The sequence below is a fragment of the Notechis scutatus genome, chromosome 5, assembly GCF_049901735.1.
Source record: "Notechis scutatus isolate UNSWTSFEM ecotype Mainland chromosome 5, rNotScu1.2, whole genome shotgun sequence".
Lineage (NCBI taxonomy): Eukaryota > Metazoa > Chordata > Lepidosauria > Squamata > Elapidae > Notechis > Notechis scutatus.
The window spans coordinates 537,711-558,580 of NC_142013.1; the positions used below are offsets into that span (position 1 = coordinate 537,711).

The 20,870-nt window shown below is 51.9% G+C and overlaps 3 protein-coding genes across 3 annotated transcripts in view; 2 read left to right on the forward strand and 1 right to left on the reverse strand.

The window, feature by feature from the left end:
* NUP98 (nucleoporin 98 and 96 precursor) overlaps positions 1-1,500 on the forward strand; it is a 35,794-nt gene extending 34,294 nt beyond the window's left edge. The window contains 1 exon segment of the mRNA XM_087965905.1: positions 1,006-1,500. Coding sequence (XP_087822031.1) covers positions 1,006-1,223 — 218 coding nt within the window. The 3' untranslated portion in view covers positions 1,224-1,500.
* A 2,357-nt stretch (positions 1,501-3,857) lies between these two features.
* On the forward strand, positions 3,858-12,386 carry CHRNA10 (cholinergic receptor nicotinic alpha 10 subunit). Its single transcript, XM_087967509.1, is given in 6 exon segments — positions 3,858-3,933; positions 7,179-7,324; positions 8,818-8,972; positions 9,941-10,352; positions 10,354-10,474; positions 11,890-12,386. Coding segments are annotated over 6 exon segments (1,407 nt in total).
* A 136-nt stretch (positions 12,387-12,522) lies between these two features.
* Positions 12,523-20,870, reverse strand: ART1 (ADP-ribosyltransferase 1). Its single transcript, XM_087965903.1, has 5 exons — positions 20,736-20,870; positions 19,507-19,566; positions 17,950-18,694; positions 17,052-17,090; positions 12,523-15,518 (listed from the first exon to the last, which is right to left on the reverse strand). Exons 2-5 carry the CDS (start codon positions 19,555-19,557, stop codon positions 15,415-15,417), a joined length of 939 nt encoding a protein of 312 aa, XP_087822029.1. The 5' UTR covers positions 19,558-19,566; positions 20,736-20,870; the 3' UTR covers positions 12,523-15,414.

Genomic DNA, 20,870 nt, shown 5'->3' on the forward strand with positions numbered 1-20,870 from the left:
CTCTTCCCCCCCCCCCAGTCTATAAAATGAAAACAGACGGGGCTTCACACACACACACACATACACACCCCGCTACTGGATGGCCAAACGGGGTTCCTCCTTGTGCGCTTGGCCTCCAGAGCCCCTCCACCCCCCACCCACCCCCGAAGGCCCACTCTGAGCAAGGAGTGCTTAAGGCAGAGAAGCCCCTGTTTTTTTTGGGGGAGATCTTCGTGCTAGACTAGAGAGTCACACACTAGACCAGGGGTCTCCCACCTGGGCCACTTTAAGGCTTGTGGACTTCAGCTTTGCTGGCTGAGGAATTCTGGGAGTTGAAGTCCACAGGTCTTAAAGGGGCCCAGGTTGGAGACCCCTGACTTAGATGACCCTTCTGGTCTCTTCCAACTCTATCATTCCTGGCTGGCTGGGGAATTCTGGGAGTTGAAGTCCACAAGTCTTCAAGTGGCCCAGGTTGGAGACCCCTGACTTAGATGACCCTTCTGGTCTCTTCCAACTCTATCATTCCTGGCTGGCTGAGGAATTCTGGGAGTCGAAGTCCACAGGTCTTAAAGTGGCCCAGGTTGGAGACCCCTGACTTAGATGACCCTTCTGGTCTCTTCCAACTCTATCATTCCTGGCTGGCTGGGGAATTCTGGGAGTTGAAGTCCACAAGTCTTAAAGGGGCCCAGGTGGGAGACCCCTGCCCTGGACCTCCCTTGGGGCTGTTTGAATCGGCTGAGTTTTATAGTGTAATTGTGTCCGTCTCTTAATTTAGGGTTGAAAGACGGGTGGCCAAGTAAGGTGGATGGGCGGATGGACAAGGAGACAATCGATGAGAGAGAGAAAGAGATGACATATAGATGTACCCATAGACAGACAGGATGGATGATAGACAGGTGGATGGGTGGGGGCGCCTCCCTCCTCTTGGGGAGCCTCTTCCTGGGCCTCGGAGCGCCTGGCCCAGGGGGCTCCCCTCCCTGCCCCTGGCCTGACCGGCTGCCCCCGGCTTTTCTCTCCGTCCTCCAGAGATGGCCAAGCGCAACGCAGACATCCTCCGCGTGGTGCTGAGCTTGCAGCACCCTCCGGACCCGGCCTGTGGCGCCACCCCCGACGTGCAGAGGGTCCCGCTGCGCCTGCTGGCCCCCCACATCAGCCGGCTCCCCATGCCGGAAGACTATGCGCTGGAGGAGCTCCGCGGGCTGACCCAGTCCTACCTGCGGGAACTGATGGTGGTGGCCCAGTGAGGGAGCGGCCCTGCCTGCGCGTTGGGGGCCCCGCCTGCCGTACCACCGGGCGCCCTTTGGACCCAGCGGGAGGGGGGTACAGGACACCTTCCTGCTTTTGGGGGGCACAGCTACCGCCATCTAGCTTGAGAGGGAGGGAGGGGGCATAGGAAGCTTAAGGCCGGCTCTGAGGTGGGACCGCCGTGAGCCCCCTCCCCTCCCCTCCCCGCCGCTTGGTGGTCTCAATAAAGTCTGCAGCCGCAGAACCCGCAGTGGTGACCGCTCCCTGCTGGCCTGGCATTTGCCAGGCCGAAGAAGAAAGGGGGCGGCAGCAGCGGCTGAGACCCTTCCTCGGCTCACGGGGGTGGGGGGTGGGGGGAATGCTAGGAATCATTGTGTGTAAACAGTCCCTGATTCAGTTGGGCTCTGCCTCCTGGACACTGGGTCGGGGGGGCGGGATGGCCCCGGAGGGAGGGGGCTCAGCGGTCATCCCGGCCGCGGCCTCTTTCCAACCCCCTCCCCACCGGTTGGCCCAAGCAGAGAAGCCGGGTCGGGCCCCTTGCTTTGGCTTTCACCCAGGGCCGGAGAGGCTGGGGAAGGAAGCCCCCTTGGAAGACCCTCCCCCCAGTAAGGTGGTCCCCCCCTCTTGAGGCCAGGGCAGCCCCTGAGGAGGAGGAGGGGAGCACGCGTGGGGAGGGGCTCTGTGCGTTGACCAGGTGCCCAGGGGGCCGGCTTAGCCCTCTGCACAGTCTCGGCCTGGGCCTTTGGGGGCGTGTGCATGTGTGCTTGACCGCGTGTCTTGAGGGGGGTGCCAGAAAAGTTGTTACGCATGAAGATTATGTAAAGGTTTTTATTAAAAACTATAAATAAATGATCCCAATTATTTTCTTGTCTGTTTTTCTGGAAATACTTTCTACCAAAAAAATAAAATGTTTATAGCATTTTCCTGGTTGTCTCTTTCTTCCTTCTGTATCTTCCGTGGGGGTTTTTTTTGGGTGGGGGGGGGAGTTCTCAGGATCCCACCTATAACTTAACTGTTGCAATTGGTTTTCTCTAAGAATTTTATTAGGCTCCAAGAGTAAAAAAAATTAAAGCACAAAATTACAACTCAAAAGGAAAAGTGGGGGGAGGAGGGTCAGCAGGGAAAGTTTAAAGCCCCTTAAATCCTATATAAAACAATATAGGAAAACATGACTTCCAATTCTCTTCAATATGAGTGCAGTTATAGGATAAAATATTCTTGTTTTACTTTTAAAAAGAAAACTATCGTAGTCTCTTAATCGAAATAAAACACACAACTCATAAATGCATTATAGTATCAATTACACAAATGCAAATATTACTAAGTATTTCTATACTCCAATGATGAGGTTATCCATTAAATCCTGTCCAAGTCTTGTTGATTCTGTGGGCCAGGCCTCTCCACCTCTTCCCTTCCTGCGTGCCTTCCTTGAGAATAATCAAATCTCTCTCATAAGTCTGTTCATTCATTTTTATCTACTTGACCATACCGATCCTTAACGTATTCATCTTCTTGGGGCAAGACAGCAGCAAATCAATTTAATTTTAATAAATAATTTGTATATATTAGCAAGAAGATACTCATCCTTGGGACAAAAACAGTTCTTCCAGCTGTGAAAACGAAATTTCTTTTTTGCCCTTCAAATCTTCCAAAAGAGCAAGAGCGTAAAGACAAAATATTTGGATCACCACTGCCGCATCTGGAAATACAGGGGGGCTTCTGCAGCAGGGGGGCTTCCAGAACCGAAGGGCACCGGGTGGTTTTTAGAAGCGTGAATGTATTCGCTGTAGGGGAAATAGCAAAAATGTCCCCCCCGTTTATGGGACTTGGAGCTACGGTTCGCAAAGTGACCTTTGTATATAATGCTCCATCAAAAATAAAACAGTTTATAGAGTTAACATGCAAACTGGGGAAACAAACTAGGAACTGGACCAATCTCAATATTTTTTATTTTATTGATCCAAATATTTAGTTCACGGCAGACTAAAGTTTTTTGCCACTGTAAATCTGTTGATTCGTTGGGACTTTTACTCTTTTAGCCGCCTCCTGGAACAACTCCTGTTCGACCGCTGCTTGGGATTTGCCTGTATAACTTCAATATTTCTTGTATATGTTCCGCTCAAAACTGGTTTCCTTTTCTTTCAATCAGTAGCAGCTTCTTCGGTGGGATGCACCCTCTACTTCCAACCAAATTCAGGGTATCTGAAATTAAATGAGTAGATGCCAAATATTGGAATGAGTCTTAACCCGTTGCTGCTATAAATATATTAGAGAACTCTGTGGCTCTTTCCGCTTTTACATTTTTCTAGAGGTTTTTTTTAAAAAAATATTATTATTTGCTTGTTTTCAACCTCTTCTGCTCCCTTTCTCAGTGTCACTCATCGTCCCCTCGCTGGAGTTCTGTTTCCACCTGGCTGAGGTAAGGAAAACCCATCCGGGTCTGGCACCCGACCTGCAGCCCTTGGAGAAATTCTGCGCCTGCCGAGAGGAGTCCTCCTTTCTTCCGCCCTCGGAGCAGCAGGGCAGCTCATGTATCCTGCACATGCCTGGCGAGCACCTCCAGAGGAGACCTAAAATATGTCCCTGGCCGTCTGGAGGGGCCGGTTCCTCTCTCCAGCGGCCTCTTGGCGGGCATGAACATGGCGTGGACTCCTGGGCATTGCACCTTCCTGCTTCTTGGGGTCGCCCTGGGATTCTTCAGGACGCCAGGTAGGGAGAGGGCGAAGGGGTGGCTTTATCAGCTCAGCAACACCATCCTCGTGGCGCTCCGGTGGGTCTCTTGAAGGACGTTCTGGCTAACGGGGGTCCTTAAGATCCAACATCCCCGGAGTTTCAGATCCTAACAGAATAACAACGGAGGTGGCAGGGACGGCCGATAGGACCCCCAGTCCCCCAGCACCTCCCCCTTTGCGTTGGGCTCCGTGTTTCCAGCGATAGTACACAAACCCGAGCCTTTGGTGGCTCGTCACAGGGGCCTTTGGGAAGAGCCATCAGCTAAATTGCAATTCAATCGGCCCGGCCAGGATTAAGCAGGGGCTAATAATAATTGGAATTGGTGTGTCTTGATCTGTAAGCGAACCCTACAAGATGTCACCAGAAGTCCCCGACTGCGGAAACAGGACACCTGTCATTAAACTTTCAAACCAGGGAAAAGGGACATTTGGCAGATTGCACCAAGGAGGAGGTGGGTGCCGATGGCGGAGAGGGGAAGGAGCCAGGGGTGCTAAGGAGGAAGGCTGTGGCGAAGAGCGGTGGGCTCTCGGTTCAGATCTGACTCCTCTTGAGGGGGGGGTTCCCGAAGGCCGAAGACCTTGGCATGGCCTCGCCTCATCCGTGCCTGCAGGGTGGCCTCATAAGGGACCATCTGCAGCCGAGCATCCAAGCTCAACAAGGAAACGATGGAGCTTACGAGGCCTCATTTCTCCGTGCTGGATTCTTGGATGGTCCCAAAGGTGCTTTTTCGCCCCCCCCAGAGGCAACTGGACTTCCTTCTTGTTTTTCTTTGAAGACGTTTTTCCTCTCATCCAAGAAGCTTCTTCAAAGAAAAGCAAGAACGTCCAGTTGCCTCTTGGGGGGGAAAAAAGCCCCCGCGAGACCATGGTGCCCTGAAGGGCTGAGGATCTCCATAGACACGGCTCTTGGATCTTTGCCTTTGATCTTGCGCTGACTTCATTGATCCAGGTGTCCTAGTCCAGCAGTCGCCAACCGGTGGGCTGGGGACCACTGGTGGTTTGTGGGAAAATTGGGGTGGTCCGCAGAGAAATGTCCCCCCCTCCAAAGCGATGAATCCAGGCTGTGCGGGAACACCAGGCTTGCACCACTTGCTTTGCAAACAACCTGAGGTCGTGAGGGGAGGGGGGAAAGAGCAGAGGGGGGGGGAACTTGCCCCACCTGCCCCACGTGCCTGGCCTGGCCACCGGACTGATTTTCCCCAGAGAAATAGCTTCTGGGGCTCCTACAGCCCAACTTCCAGAGGGAGCCCGATGGCCAGCAGCTCCCGATTGAAACCCCTAAAGCCACTTCCCTGCCCACCTTCAGCCTGGCGAGCCTTGCCACACTGCCAAGGGCACCAGGTGAATTTCCATGTGAGCATTAATCCACCGAGAGCCCTGCTTTCATGCCATGTCAGTTCGGTTTAATTAGAGTCCTTCACCTGGCAGAGGGAGTGCTGGCCCAGGGCCAGGCACCCAAGTCCCGTAAAGGAGAGAGAAACGGAGCAGATGGCCAGCTGCTGGCACCTGTGCCTGGGCCCGATGCTCAGAGAATGGGCTCACCTGGGAGGGGCGAGGCTGGCCAGCAAGTGACCCTTCTCCAAATCTGCCCTCTACTTACCCCCTATCGATTCCCAAAGGAATCTCCAACCCGGAACCAAGGGGCAAAGCAGGAACGGCTGCATTAACTGAGGGACAGAATCCAGATCACCTGGAGTGTTAATAGCACTTTATAATCCCTGGGTAAGGCCACACTGGGAATACGGCATCCAGTTTTGGTCGCCACGGTATAAAAAAAGATTTTGAGACTTTCCAGAGTGCAGAGAAGAACAAATAAGATGATTAAGGGATAAAAGATATGACGAAGGGTTGCAGGAATTGGGTTTGGCTAGTTTGATGAAAAGAAGGACTAGGGGTGATACGATAGCCATAAGTCACCCAGACTTATCCTATGGTAAGATGGGCAGCCAATAGAGAGATAGAAGTAGGTAGGTAGGTAGGTAGGTAGGTAGGTAGATAGGTAGATAGATAGATAGATAGATAGATAGATAGATAGATAGATAGATAGATAGATAGATAGATGATAGATAGATAGATAGATAGATAGATAGATAGATAGATAGATAATTAGATAGATGATAGATAGATAGATAGATAGATAGATAATTAGATAGATGATAGATAGATAGATAGATAGATAATTAGATAGATGATAGATAGATAGATAGATAGATAATTAGATAGATGATAGATAGATAGATAGATAGATAGATAGATAATTAGACAGATAATTAGATAGATAGATAGATAGATAGATAGATAGATGATAGATAGATAGACAGATAGATAGATAGATAATTAGATAGATAGATAATTAGATAGATAGATGATATATGATAGATAGATAATTAGATAGATAGATAGATAGATAGATAGATAGATAGATAGATGATAGATAGATAATTAGATAGATAGATAGATAGATAGATAGATAGATAGATAGATAGATAGATAGATAGATAGATAGATAGATAGATGATAGATAGATAATTAGATAGATAATTAGATAGATAGATGATAGATAGATAGATAATTAGATAGATAGATAGATAATTAGATAGACAGACAGACAGACAGATGATAGATAGACAGATAGAGAGAGAGAGAAAGAGAGAGAGAGATAAGATAGGTAGGTAGACATAAACAGACAGACCGACAGACAGACAGACCGACAGATATGGGGGCTCCACCTCTTCTCCGAAGCCCCTGAAGGACACGAAGCAACGGATGGAAACCGACCAAGGAGAGAAGCAACCTGGAAGTGAGGAGAAACTGCCTGACAGGGAGGACAGTGTTCAAACACAGACTGGACAAGCCTGTGATGAGGAGGTATAAGGTGGTCTCCTGCCTTGAGTGGGGGGCTGGACTAGAAGACCTCCAAGGTCCCTCCAGCTCTGTTCTTCTTAATACCCGCTGAAATTCCAGGAGCACCGGAAGGGGCAGCCCTCCTTCCACAGCCTCTGTCGCCACCCCTCAGCCCTGCCATCCAAGCCCATCACACGCTGACCTCCTGTGAAGGGGACACCAGCTGCAAACCACGCCTCCTGAGGGGGGAGGGCTCCGGGTTGTGGTCCTCGCTTGAGGGAGCTTGGGTGGGGGGGCGGCAGGGCCCCCTCTGGCCTCTCCGGGGCTTCCCTTGGGCCTTTCCTCCCCGGTTCCCCAACCGGGACCTTCTCTCCACAGGCTGCTCTGGAGCGCCGGGCAAGGTGGCCTACCAGTTGCTGCACCAGCTCTTGGCTAACTACTCCAGCGCTTTGCGGCCGGCAGAGGACACAGAGCAGGCCCTCAATGTCACCCTTCAGGTCACCCTCTCCCAGATCATAGACATGGTAAGCGCTTCTGTCAGGGTCTCCTGCTGGAGCAGGGGGGCTGGACTAGATGACCTCCGAGGTCCCTTCCAGCTCTTTCCTTCTATGATTCGATGATTCAGAGGGTGGGGTGGAAGTCTAATCATTCCAAGACTGGGTCCTGCTGAGAATCGGGTATCGGGGATACGGGTAGTCCTCAAATCATGTCCGCCGTTGCACCCCAGGTTTCCGTTGCTAAGCAAGACAGTTGTTCAGGGAGCTTTGCCCCCATTGTATGACATTTCTTGCCGCCGTTGTTAAGTGAGTCACTGCAGGAATTCTGGGAGTTGAAGTCCAGAAGTCTTAAAGTGGCCCAGGTTGGAGACCCCTGACTTAGATGACCCTTCTGGTCCCTTCCAACTCTATCATTCCTGGCCTGGCTAAGGAATTCTGGGAATTGAAGTCCTCCAATCTTAAAGTGACCCAGGTTGGAGACCCCTGACTTAGATGACCCTTCTGGTCCCTTCCAACTCTATCATTCCTGGCTGGCTAAGGAATTCTGGGAGTTGAAGTCCTCCAATCTTAAAGTTGCCCAGGTTGGAGACCCCTGACTTAGATGACCCTTCTGGTCCCTCCCAACTCTATCATTCCTGGCTGGCTAAGGAATTCTGAGAGTTGAAGTCCTCCAGTCTTAAAGTGGCCAAGGTTGGAGAGCCCTGACTTAGATGACCCTTCTGGTCTCTTCCAACTCTATCATTCCTGGATGGCTGAGGAATTCTGGGAGTTGAAGTCCACAAGTCTTAAAGAGGCCCAGGTTGGAGACCCCTGACTTAGATGGCCCTTCTGGTCTCTTCCAACTCTATCATTCCTGGCTGGCTGGAGAATTCTGGGAGTTGAAGTCCTCCAGTCTTCAAGGGGCCCAGGTTGGAGACCCCTGACTTAGATGGCCCTTCTGGTCCCTTCCAACTCTATCATTCCTGGCTGGCTAAGGAATTCTGGGAGTTGAAGTCCTCCAGTCTTCAAGTGGCCCAGGTTGGAGACCCCTGACTTAGATGACCCTTCTGGTCTCTTCCAACTCTATCATTCCTGGATGGCTGAGGAATTCTGGGAGTTGAAGTCCACAAGTCTTAAAGTGGCCAAGGTTGGAGAGCCCTGACTTAGATTTCCCTTCTGGTCTCTTCCAACTCTATCATTCCTGGATGGCTGAGGAATTCTGGGAGTTGAAGTCCAGAAGTCTTAAAGTGGCCAAGGTTGGAGACCCCTGACTTAGATGACCCTTCTGGTCTCTTCCAACTCTACCATTCCTGGCTGGCTAAGGAATTCTGGGAGTTGAAGTCCACCAGTCTTAAAGTGGCCCACCTGCCTTAGGGAATCCCAAAACTATCCTTACTCGATTATTCTATCTTATTCCTCAGCAGCTGCAAAATAAGAAATACACCTTCAAGGCCGTTCTTGGCTCTCACTCAAAGCTACCTGAACCCAGGACCTGCCGCCTTTCTCTGTGGGCGGCCTTCAATGTTCCCCTTCTGTTCCAGGATGAGAGGAACCAAATCTTGACCGCTTACCTGTGGATCCGGCAGGTGTGGGTGGATGCCTACCTGAGCTGGGACAAGGAAGACTACGGTGGCATTGACAGCATCCAGATTCCCAGCAGCTACGTGTGGAGGCCCGACATTGTCCTTTACAACAAGTAGGAGGCCGAGGACGGTGGCCGATTCCCTAGGGAGGAGGAGGCCAAAGGGCCCTGGAGGAGGGCGGGGCAGAGCGGTCTGGAGGCGGCATCCGAAACTGGGCCAGGAGGTTCCTCAGTTGAGCCATCCTTCCCTGGCAAGGAGGCAGCGAGGATAAAACTTTTGGTCTGTTTTCAAGAGGCAGCTGGATTTTCTGGGTTGTTTTTTTTTTGAAGATTTTTTTCCCCCCTACTTTGCAAGGAGTATCAATCCTTCCCTTCCCTCCTTCCAAGTCAGAGCCGAAGAAGCTCCTTGGATGAGAAGCAAGACATCTTCGAAGAAAAACCAGAAAGTCCAGTTGCCTCTAGGAAAGAAAAGAGAGGCCCCTTTGGGACTTGTAGGTCAGTCTCTTCCCAGACGTGGGGTGTCCACTCATAAAACATCCCTAGGCCTGTTTTAGTCATTGCCATTAAAACAGGGGTGGGGGGGGAGTGCAGCAGTTTGGAAAAAGAAATACATTCCAACTCTTCTCTTTAAAAGATTGTAGCTAAACTACCAGAGTTTTTGCATAATATATTCAATTGGAGAAGGTGATTGATGACACCCAGCCCGTGAAGGTGCTCAGTTGGAGAATCTGACTTATGACACACCCAATGGGACACATCCATAGCCAAAAGTCATCAATCAGGCTCTCCAGTAATAATCTTGTGCACCAACAGTTTGGCTGCCTAGCAATTATCTGAAGCATTTAAGGAATGCACTGCTTCCTCCACCCACCCACCCACCCACTCCCTTCCTCCTGGCAACCAAAAAGACCAAAGGAGTATTTTTTTAGTTGAGAGGCTGCCCAGGATGTTGCGGGTCCACTCAACGCCACTTCTTTCTGGAAGCCCAGCCGATGCTTCACCCTATTCCAGACTCAGCCGAAAGAGGCCCAGGGTCTCTGCCCGTTCCCAGACTGACCCCTGTCCTCTCCTTGCCTCCCAAGCGCCGATGACCAGTTCACCAGCTCCATGGAGACCAACGTGGTGATTCGCTGCGACGGGCAGATCCGGTGGGACTCCCCGGCCATCACCAAGAGCTCCTGCAAAGTGGACGTCTCCTACTTCCCCTTCGACGGGCAGCAGTGCCGGCTGACCTTCGGCTCCTGGACCTACAACGGCAACCAGATCGACCTGCTCAGCCTGCAGCAGACGGGGGACCTGACGGACTTCGTGGAGAACGTGGAGTGGGAGGTGCTGGGGATGCCGGCCAAGAGGAGCGTCATCACCTACGGCTGCTGCTCGGAGCCCTACCCGGACGTCACCTACACGCTGCAGCTGAGGCGGAGGGCCTCCTTCTACGTCTTCAACCTCCTCCTGCCCTGCATCATGATCTCCTTCCTGGCCCCGCTGGGCTTCCTACCTCCCGGCTGACTCGGGCGAGAAGGTGTCCCTGGGGGTGACCGTCCTGCTGGCCCTGACCGTCTTCCAGCTGCTGGTGGCGGAGAGCATGCCGCCCTCCGAGAACGTGCCCCTCATCGGTGAGTAGAGAGCCAAGGCCCCAGCTCTGCATCCCGGGGTCCCCAGGGGGTCTGCGGTGGTCGCCCCAAAAGTGCCTTCCCCCAAAAGGTCAGGGATTCATTATGTCTCGTTTGATGGAGAGACGGACCAGGGGCGGGGACAGCAGAGCAGCCTTCCAGTATCTCAGGGGCTGCCCCCAAAGAAGAGGAGGGGGTCAACCTCTTCTCCAAAGCCCCAGAAGAGGCAGGACTGGAAGCGACGGAGGGAAATTGTAACCAAGGAGAGAAGCAACCTGGAACCAAGGAGGAATTTCCTGATCGCGAGGACAACGAGCCAGTGGAACTGCCTGCCACCAGAGGTTGTGGGTGCTCCATCACTGGAGGTTTTTAAGAAGAGACTGGACAGCCACTTGTCTGAAGTGGTCTTGTGTTTCCTGCCTGAGCAGGGGGTTGGACTAGAAGACCTCCAAGGTCCCTTCCAACTCTGTTCTGTTCTGTTGGCCAGTGTGAAAAACCCGACACGGTTACTGTTAAGGCAACTGGACTTCCTTGCCTTTTTTTCCTTGAAAATGTTTCACCTCTCATCCAAGAAGCTTCTAGTGGTTAGAAGTGAAGAAGCTTCTTGGATCAGAAGCGAAACCTTTTCACAGAGGAAGCCAAGGAAGTCCAAATGCCTTTTGGGGAAAGCACCTTTGGGACAGCCCGGCCTGGAAATGCAATGTCCCCCCCCCCCCACCAAGGATGGGTCAGAAGCCAAATATGACCCCAAAGGGAGGCGACCTCTTCTGCCCCCCGTGTCCAACTGCCTGGACAGACCGAGAGTGTGTCCGAGCACGGATTGGCCAGGGCGGCAGCAGCCACCTGGGGAAGGAAGGGCCATCTGGGGGGCAGCAATGGGGACATGCAGTTGGGGTAGCCTTCGCCTTTCATGGGTGCCACAGGTTCTTATCCCTACCCAGGAGAGTGGGCTCCAAAACGCCAAGGAAGCCAACACACCTCTACTTGAATGCAGAGTAACAGAGTTGGAAGGGACCTTAGAGGTCTTCTAGTCCAACCCCCTGCTCAGGCAGGAAACACAAGACCACTTCAGACAAGTGGCTGTCCAATCTCTTCTTAAAAACCTCCAGTGATGGAGCACCACAACTTCTGGTGGCAGGCAGTTCCACTGGTTCGTTGTTCTCGCTGTCAGGAAATTCCTCCTTAATTAAGGAAATTCCTCCTTCATTCCAGGTTTGCTTCTCTCCCTGACTGGTTTCCCTCCGTTGCTGCTTGTCCGGCCTTCAGGGGCTTCGGGGGTTGTCCCCCTCCTCTCTGGGGAAGCCCCTCAGATATTGGAGGATGCTGTCATGTCCCCACTGCACCATTCCATTCATTTCCTTCCTGCCTTTCCCCCAACCTCCAGGGAAGTGTTCTATTTTATTTTTATTTATTTCCAGCGAAGTACTACATTGCCACCATGACGATGATCACGGCCTCCACCACCCTGACCATCTTCATCATGAACATCCACCACTGTGGCCCTGGGGCCAGGCCCGTCCCCAGCTGGGCCCGCAAGTTCATCCTGCGGTACATGGCCCGCATCTTCTTCGTCTATGAAGTGGGGGACAACTGCAAGAGCCCCCCGCAGGAGCTGGACCCACTGCCCCAGGTCCAGAGGGCTGACGGTGAGGAACCCCCAGGGCCTGGACCTCTCCCCAAGGAGGCGGAGCCTGAGGAACAGCCGCCTTGCCCCAGAAAGACGTGTTGGTGCCACCAGGAGAGCATCCTCCAGAACGTGGACTACATCGCCAGCTGCTTCCGAGAGCAGAAGGCCGCTTCCAGGAGGACAGGGGAGTGGAAGAAGGTGGCCAAGGTGATGGACCGCTTCTTCATGTGGACCTTCTTTGCTATGGTGGCCATCATGAGCATCCTGGTCATGGGCCAAGCTGTGTGATGCACGGCACCCATGAAGTGGCTGGGAAAGGCAAGGGAGGACCCACACCTAAAAAAGCGTGTCTTTAGGTGTGAGTGAGCGGAGGGGTGGCTGACAGCTGTCAGGTGTGAAGAACCAGGAGCCCTCGCCAAGTTCATAGCGCATAAAGAGTTTATTATTGTTGACTATACCCAAGAATCTGGTCCACCAACGGTCAAAGCTAAATTGGCACCAGATGATGAGGGTCAACAGAATTCACGGGGAGCTGGGCTTGGTTCTCTTGCGGCTTTGCAAAGATTCTAAACTGATGGCATATTTGACCCCACCTTCCACCTCAGCCTGCTCAGTCCTACAACAGCCTGGCAACAGCTTTCCCAGCCTGGTATGAATCGTGCAACCTCTCCTGGCTGTTGTTTGGAGTTTTAGGAGCATCTGCAGATCAGCCCTAATTGAGTCGAAGGGAACCCCAGTATCCTCTTGGGCTGCAAGTGTGGTGGTGCTGTGGTGCTGCTTTACGGGGCGCAGATGCACGGAGTTGCAAAACAGGGGTTGGTGGCATTGCACTTCAGCTCCTGCATGGGGCTGGTTCCAGCCAGCTAGAGATTCAATCTGTCGTAAGATACAAGGAATTCCTGCCCGGCCCTCGGTTCCTTTGGAGGCCGGCCGAAGAGGGGCAGGAAGAAATGAGTGACGTGACTGCCATGGATGAATATGTCCATGGAATATGGAAGAGAATCTTTGTAGCTCAGGACTGAACTGTGAGGGTCCTGGGTGCTCTCTGAACTTGGTGTTTTCTTGTAGACCTTTCATGACCCAACTAGGGAACGTCATCAGTTGCTAGCAGAAGGCCTCCATGAACAAAAACCAACAGTCAGAGAAGGCACGATGGAATCTCTTTCATTGCCCAAGAGACAGGCTTAACCAAAGTTTGAGTTGGGAAGATGAGCATCCAAGGCCAGACCAAGTTGAAAAATGTGAGAGATATTCCTGGCACTCCGAAAAAATTGGCCATCCACAGGCACATAGAGACGCACAACATCTACATGCCATTGGAAAGAGAATACAAAAGGAGCCTTGGAGGTCTTCTAATCCAACCCCCTGCTCAGGCAGGAAACCCTGTACCATTTCAGACAAATGGCTGTCCAATCTCTTCCAGCGTTGAAGCATTCACACCTTCTGGTCACAAGCTGTTCCACTGGTTAATTGTCCTCACAGTCAGGACGTTCCTCCTTTAGTTCCAGGTTGCTTCTCTCCTGGATAAGTTTCCACCCTTTGCTTCCTGTCCTGCCTTCAGGGGCTTTGGAAAATAAGTTGACCCCTCTCCTCTTCTTCAGAAAAACCAAAAAGGAATAAAAAAAACCCCAAACGGCTCCTTGTCGGCAATCAACACTCAGATGAGCCGAGTTGAACACTAGACCAACAATCAACAAGTAAATGAAACCCCAATCAGGAAACTATCAACTCAACAAACAATCAATAAACAGTCTAATCAAAGCTCCAACAAGAACATCCCACCAACATTGGCAGGAAAAGGCAAGAGCAAACCCCACTCCTTTCTAACACTGATGAGGTTCCCTAGTTGGGTCATGAAACGTCTGCAAGGAAACAGCCAAGCTCTCTCTGAGGACCCTCACAGGAGTTAATCTCCCTGTGGTTGGATTCACACAGCACCTGGGACCAGGTCTGTTAAACGTGGCTTGCCTTTCCCAGGTGCCTTTCCATTCCAGGCTGGCTAATTACTTTGGGGTTCATTGAATTTCCAGATCTGGGAAATGGGTTAATTCCGTAGCAAAGTATTGCGCAATTGGGGTCAGAGAGAGTGACTTTGGGGGACCATTCCAGAAGACCGAGTGTTTCTTCACATTGGCACCTTGCCAACCTGTCCCATAATATCAGTTCTCATTTATAGACTTTGGGTGTCCAGGCCAAATTCCTTCAATAACTGGCCACTGTGACCGACAGTCATTTTGGCGGTGGTCACCTGAAGCTTCTTCTAGGAACAATTCTGACGTTTCACGATCGCCTCTTCTGAAGACAGAGAGTTCTCCAGCTCCTAATTTGCACAATCGAAGCTTTAAAGCAGGAAGGGGGTCCAACCATGGCAACTTTAAGACCTGTGGACTTCCATTCCCAGAATTCCCCAGCCAGTTATACTGTGTGGACCTGTGGACTTCAACTCCCAGAAGATCTTTCGACTTCCATTCCCAGAATTCTTAGATGACTTGGAAATATGCCGCCTTCAGTCCAACCTAAGTGTAGTACATAAAATGATCCCTTGCAATGTCCTACCCATCAGTGACTACTTCAGCTTCAACAAACAATACAAGAGCACACAACAGATACAAACTCAGGGTAAACCGCACCAAACTCGATTGCAGGAAATACGATTTCAGCCACAGAGGGGTCAATGCCTGGAATGCCCTACCTGTGGTTTCTTCCCCAAAAACTTTAACCTTAGACTGTCTACTGTTGACCTCACCCCATTCCTAAGAGGTCTGTAAGGGGCGTGCATAAGCGCACCAACGTGCCTACCGTCCTTTTATTTGTACCCGTTTCATGTACTCATAATCATGTTCCAATTATATCTGTTATCTGATACAGGCTTGACAAATAAATAAAAATAAAATAAAAATAAATTCCCCAACCAGCAATACCAGGTTGAGAAACATTGGACTAGGCCAGGAGTCTCCAACCTTGGCCACTTTAAGACTTGTGGACTTCAACTCCCAGAATTCCTCAGCCGGCAAAGCTGAAGTCCACAAGTCCTAAAGTGGCCAAGGTCGGAGACCCCTGGTCTAGGTGATTTTTCTGGCCCCTTCCAATTCTATCATTCCTGACTGGCTGGGGAATTCTGGGAGTTGAAGTCCACACGTCTTCAAAGGCTGCCAAAGTTGGACATCCCTCCTTTAGTAAAATGGAGCGAGGAAGCGCCATCTCTTGGCTCCCGCAAGCCACGCCAGACTGGCCTCTTCTGCTGCTGCTGCTGCTGCTGCTGCTTCTGGACTGTCGCCCTCAGGAAAGGGTGGGCAGACCTTCCCCAGAGGTTAAATCACAGGAGTCCTGGGGGTCCAAGGAGGCCCACGGCAAGGAGGGGACCCCAGAGGAGGAGTTTCGGGGCTCGGTCTTTGGTGGAGAAGGGGTTCCAGCCTCCATCTGCCCAGAGAAAGGAAGACAAGTTGGCTCCTGCCCAACCACACCCTGCCCTCCCCCCCCCCCCACAGCCAAAGACACAGAAAGCCCCCCCAGCGCATGACCTCCATCGCAAGCCGCCTCTGCCACCCCTTGCAAGGACAGCCTTCGGGGCTGTGAAAACACCTGGGCAGGGTGGGTGGGGAGGGTGGGATGAGGACAGACCCTCCCCCAGCCCCTCTGGCCAGGGATCGGCCACTGCTTCCCCAGACCTGCTCGGGTCCCCGACTGCCCCCTTCCTGCCTCTGCTGACCTATCCCGCCGGGCTTCCAACAAGGGAGAGGACGGGGAGCAGGCAGTGGGGGAGGCCTGGCCAGTGGGGGGTATGCTACTGGTTGGGCGCACTTTGCCAAAAAGCCTCCCACGATCGATTGGCCGAGAGGAGGAAGGAGAGAGAAGCTCAGGGACGCAGGTCAGGTGTGCACGCACACACGATCCCCGAACTGGTAGTGGAACAGGTAGGATCCCACTGGAGGGCGTGGCTTATGCTCGGGTGCCAGTTTCTCCATACCAGTCAGTTTCAGTCACTTTCCCTCTTCCCTTCCTCCCTTGAAATAAGAATCCGTTTAGTTTCTTAGGATGCGACTGGCCTCGCCATCCCTCCGCCCTAAGGCTTCCCAGGTGTTTCTTTATCCGTGTGCTTTTAAGGGAAAGGTGGGTGGCGAGGAGGGGACAGCACCCCGGAGTTTCCCAGACAAGAATCCTGAAGCCCATCCATCCCTTCCCTACTTCAGTGCCTGATGGTTGATGTGTTCCCTGTGATTGATGATCGACTGAACGGGAGGATACCGTTTGTGGCCTGCTGGCCACCGGCCCCTCCAGCGGCCGAATCAGGGGAGGACGGGGGAGTCAGGGCCAGCATCAGGGCAACCTGAGAGCTCCGAGGAGGAAGAGGGGAGAGACGGAGGCGGAGCCTGGGCCGTCCACCAGCCCTCAGATGGAGAGTCAACAGCCGCTGGGTCTGGAGGTGGCTGATGTGGAAGAGGAGGAACAGCTGGGCCCAGTGCCTGACATGTGGGTGCACAGAAGGCAGAGGAGAGGAGAGCAGTGGAAATCTATGGGCCGGTCCTCAGGGTGGAAGAGCCACAACTGCTAGCAAAGCCCCACCCAGGCTCTGGGGATAAAAGGCAGGGGGAGGAGACAAATAAGTGCGGCACACAACTATTCCTCTCCCAGCTGGACGGAGGGACTGGTTAGCCTGAGGCGAGAGAGAAACTTTTTGGCGGGGCTCCTCATAAAGGAAATATTGATTTAAATACAGAGGGTTTGTCGTGTTTGGGAGCCGGGTCGGAGCAATGCCAGTCACCGGCTCACTCCCAGGTCGGGGCCATGCCCTGGAGCAGAGACTTGGGAAAGACGCTCACAGCAGGGGAGAGAGACCCAGCAGTGGGGGGTGAGGAAGAGACGGGGAAGTGTGTGTGGGGGGGGTTCATGCAGGGGTGATGGGAGCCCCAGGCGAGCCACTCAAACGGGGGCAGGAGAGCCGCCTTCCCTCACCTGACTTGAAGGGGCATTTCTGCATCTTGCACTTTTTCTCTGCAAACATAAAAGAAAGTTGAGAGTGGAAACCGGTCAGATCGCTGGCCTTTTTAATGGGAGCATTGGCCTGGCCCCAGAGGATTCTGGGAGAGCGAAGAGGAGCAACGGAGAACTGGGCTTGACCTACATGGTCCCAAAGGTGCCTCCCCTCCCCCACCTCCCAAAGGGAACTGGGCTTTTTCTCTTTGAAAACATTTCACTTCTCACCCAAGAAGCTTCTTCAGTTCTAACTTCAGTTTTGGGAAAAAAGCCCCTTTGGGACAACCTGGATGACTGATACAAATTTCCCTACTTGGATTAGGTACAGCTGTGTGAAAAAGTCCTGCACGCTTGACGGTTTATGACATTTTTTGGATAGGCCATTGATGTTATGATATTTTATGCTAACCGCTATGCAAATATTGTTGTATTTAAATAAATCCTGGTGGTTTTTAAGTGAAAAGCATCAGCTTTTTGCAATTTGGTGCTGTTTGGATGGGGATTGTGAATTTCCTTGCATGCTTACAATGACTTTGAAAACAGATTAACTGATGCAGACCCAGTGGCATACGTGTTGCAATTACTAAGGCCGATGCTCGTGTTTTGTTAACACTTTTATTGTTTGTGGCCCAGAAAAGGACCATTTAGGTAACCCAACATGGTTACTAATGTGAAATTGTCCATCCCTTATTGCTTATCACCAAAAAAAAGTCTTAAACCCTAAAACGTGCAGGACTTTTTCACACAGCTGTATCTCTTGCAGGGCAAGATCAAGAGATGTGGAGAGACCACCAGAGGATCGCTAAGGGCCAGAGGTGACCGAATGGATCCCCTCCCCCCTCCTCCTCCTCCATCTACCTGGTGTTTTAGCGGTTACCTTTCACGAACACGCAGTTGTAGACGCTTTCGTCTTCAAGCGAGAGAAGGTGGATGAAGTTGGTCTCCTGCCCCCTGGTGAAGTTGACCACCTTGAATTTCTCAAAGGGAGGGATCAGGACCTCTTCCTCGCCCGGGAAGAAGGAATAATTCTTGATGTTGACCCCGTAGCAGGTCTCAATGGTGAAGAAGCTGTCCGTGCCAAAGCGCAGGGCGCTCTCGTTGCTCCGCGAGGATGAGGTGAATTGTCCAAAGCGGACCAGCTTGGCGCGCTCAGAAGTGAAGCGGACACTCCTGACCCCCCGGTAGACCTTGTGGCACCGGGGCTCGGCGGTGATGCCCAGGAGGTGAAGGGCTCGCGTCAGGAGGAAGTGGAAGGCCTTGAAATGGAAGCGGTGGAGGTAGTCGTCCCTGGTGCGCCCGGCCTCCCTCACGGCTGCGTTGAAGTCCTTGTGGAAGCGGCCTTGGACGGTGTAGGCCATGAGGGCGACGGCATGCTCCGGCTTCAGGGCGGAGGGCTCCGGGAGGGAGGCCGCCTTCTCTTTCCACAGGGAGGCCGCCTCTGCCCAGGCGTCGGCGTAGACTCTGTTGGTGGCGAACTCCGTGCGGTTCAGCTCCGCCACTTCTGCTTCCATCAACTCCACGCAGCCCTTGTACTGGTCATCGAAAGACGTCAAGGCCATGTTGAGGCGCACCTCCTTGGTGGGGAAGACGTCTCGCCTCACTTTGAGGGGGGAAGCGAAGACCTGAGGCAGGAGAAGGACAGGAATGGGCAAGAAGGAAGCCGGGGGCCCAGAGAGGGCGGGTTTCTAAGGTTATGTGGCAAACTGTACTGTTTTGAATTGAATATTTTTCATAAAGGAAAGGAGAGGGGAGGGGAGAGAAGAGAAGGGAAGGGAAGGGAAGGGAATAATATGGAAGGGTAGGAAAAGGAAGGGAAGGGAAGGGAAGGGAAGGGAAGGGAAGAGAGAAGAGAAGAGAAGAGAAGAGAAGAGAAGAGAAGAGAAGAGAAGAGAAGAGAAGAGAAGAGAAGAGAAGAGAAGAGAAGAGAAGAAGAGAAGACAATAATAGGGAAGAGAAGGAAATAATATGGAAGGGAAGGGGAGAGGAAAGGAGAAGGGAAGGGGAAGGGAAGGGAATAATATGGAAGGATAGGAAAAGGAAGGGAAAAAGAGAGAAGAGAAGAGAAGAAAGAGAAGAAAAGACAATAATAGGGAAGGGAAGGAAATAATATGGAAGGGAAGGGAAGGGAAGGGAAGGGGAGAGGAGAGGAGAAGGGAAGGGAAGGGAATGGTTGGTATAGAGTCACCCAAAGTCCCTCTCCATGACTGACATGGGATGTGAATCCAAATTCCCCAATTTTAGATTCAAAACTTCATCCCAACATCCTGGTGGGTGATTTAAAAAATTCTACACTGAACTTTGATTGGTGGATTGTTCTTGTGTTCCTCAAGATCCCTGCATGGTTTCCCTGGGCCTGATAAAAGTGTTGCTCCGTTATGGATTTTGGAACAGTTACATTTCAGGGCTTTCGCTGTCACCAGCTTTCCCTTCCTACCTGAACAGGCCCGATAATCAGCCACATCAAGCATAGTGCCAGGCGCTTCATTCTTCCCTCCTTTCAAAGCAAAACAGAGAGATCATCATTCCTGTTATTCCTGCCTTCATATGCCAAAACAGAACAGAATAACAGAGTTGGGAGGGACCTTGGAGGTCTTCTAGTCCAACCCCCTGCTCAGGCAGGAGACCCCAGACCATTTCAGACAAATGGCAGTCCGGTCCCTTCTTAAAAACCTCCAGTGACGGAGCAGCCACAACTTCTGGTGGCAGGCAGTTCCACTGGTTCATTGTCCTACTGTCAGGAAATTTCTCCTTATTTCTGGATTGGTTTTCTGCTTGATAAGTTTCCACCCATTGCTTCTGGCCTTCAGGGGCTTTGGAGAATAGTTTGACCGCCTCTTCTTTGGGGCAGCCCTTCAGATATTGGAAGACTGCTCTCCTGTCTCCCCTGGTCCTTCTCTTCCCTCGACTAGCCAGGCCCAGTTCCTGCAAACGTTCTTCATCTGTTTGAGCCTCCAGACCCCTAAAATCCTCCTGGTTCCTCTTCTCTGCCCTCTTTCTAGAGCCTCAACTTCTTTTTTTATAGTGTGGTGACCAAAACTGGATGCAGAATATTCCAAGCGTGGCCTTCCCAAGGCCTTATAAAGTGGTACTGATAGATCACCTGATCTTGATTCTACATGACATAAAAAAGAGACCTGGGTACTTATAGGTCCTTCTCAGGATGTCCCTTCCCACTCACCCACCACACCCAACTCTCAACCCCTCCACGGATCCTCCCGGGCTGCAGGGATTCTTCTCCCATTAAACTGAGAAGCACTGGAAGAAAAGCAGAAAGTAAAATTCACCATTCCACCGAAAAAACGAGGAAGGCTAGGAAAAATCGGAATTGGTTTTTACTGGAATTAGGGGTTCAACACAGGTGAGCAATCCACCTTTGGCAGATGCTGTCTAGATTTGAAGGCTCACAGAGCCGCCTCCCTTTTCTTTGCCATTCGTTAATTTTTCTCTAAGTGGGAATATGCCAAATAGGGGAGTGAATTAAATCAATAAATATCCACAAGGAGGCTGCTGAGCAATTCTTCCAAATACTCAAACGTGGCTTTCCTAAACTCTTGCCAACTCCTGCTTAGGGGCAGGTCGAAGATCTTCCTGCCTGAGGAGGAGAAGAATTAAGGAGTTTTCAGGGTGGCCCAAACTGGGGTTAAGGAAAGGGGAGACGTTTACCTCTCTTTCTACGGACCGGGAACGGTGGGGCTCCGTGGCTCCGTCCACTTCCCTCCTTCCAGCCCTCGCTCAGTGGCTCTTATCAGCTGTGGGAGGCCATCAATGTGACAGGTGGACAGTCAGAGGGTGCTTTTT

Bases quoted from the DNA above. Each gene is read 5' to 3' on its own strand.
- ART1 (XM_087965903.1), bottom strand. From the start codon at position 19,557: ATGAAGCGCCTGGCACTATGCTTGATGTGGCTGATTATCGGGCCTGTT. The intron at 17,091-17,949 runs GTAACCGCTAAA...TTATGTTTGCAG, and splicing joins CAACTGCGTGTTCGTGAAAG to AGAAAAAGTGCAAGATGCAG. The intron at 15,519-17,051 runs GTGAGGGAAGGC...TTCTCTGGGCAG, and splicing joins GAAATGCCCCTTCAAGTCAG to ATGGAGGCTGGAACCCCTTC.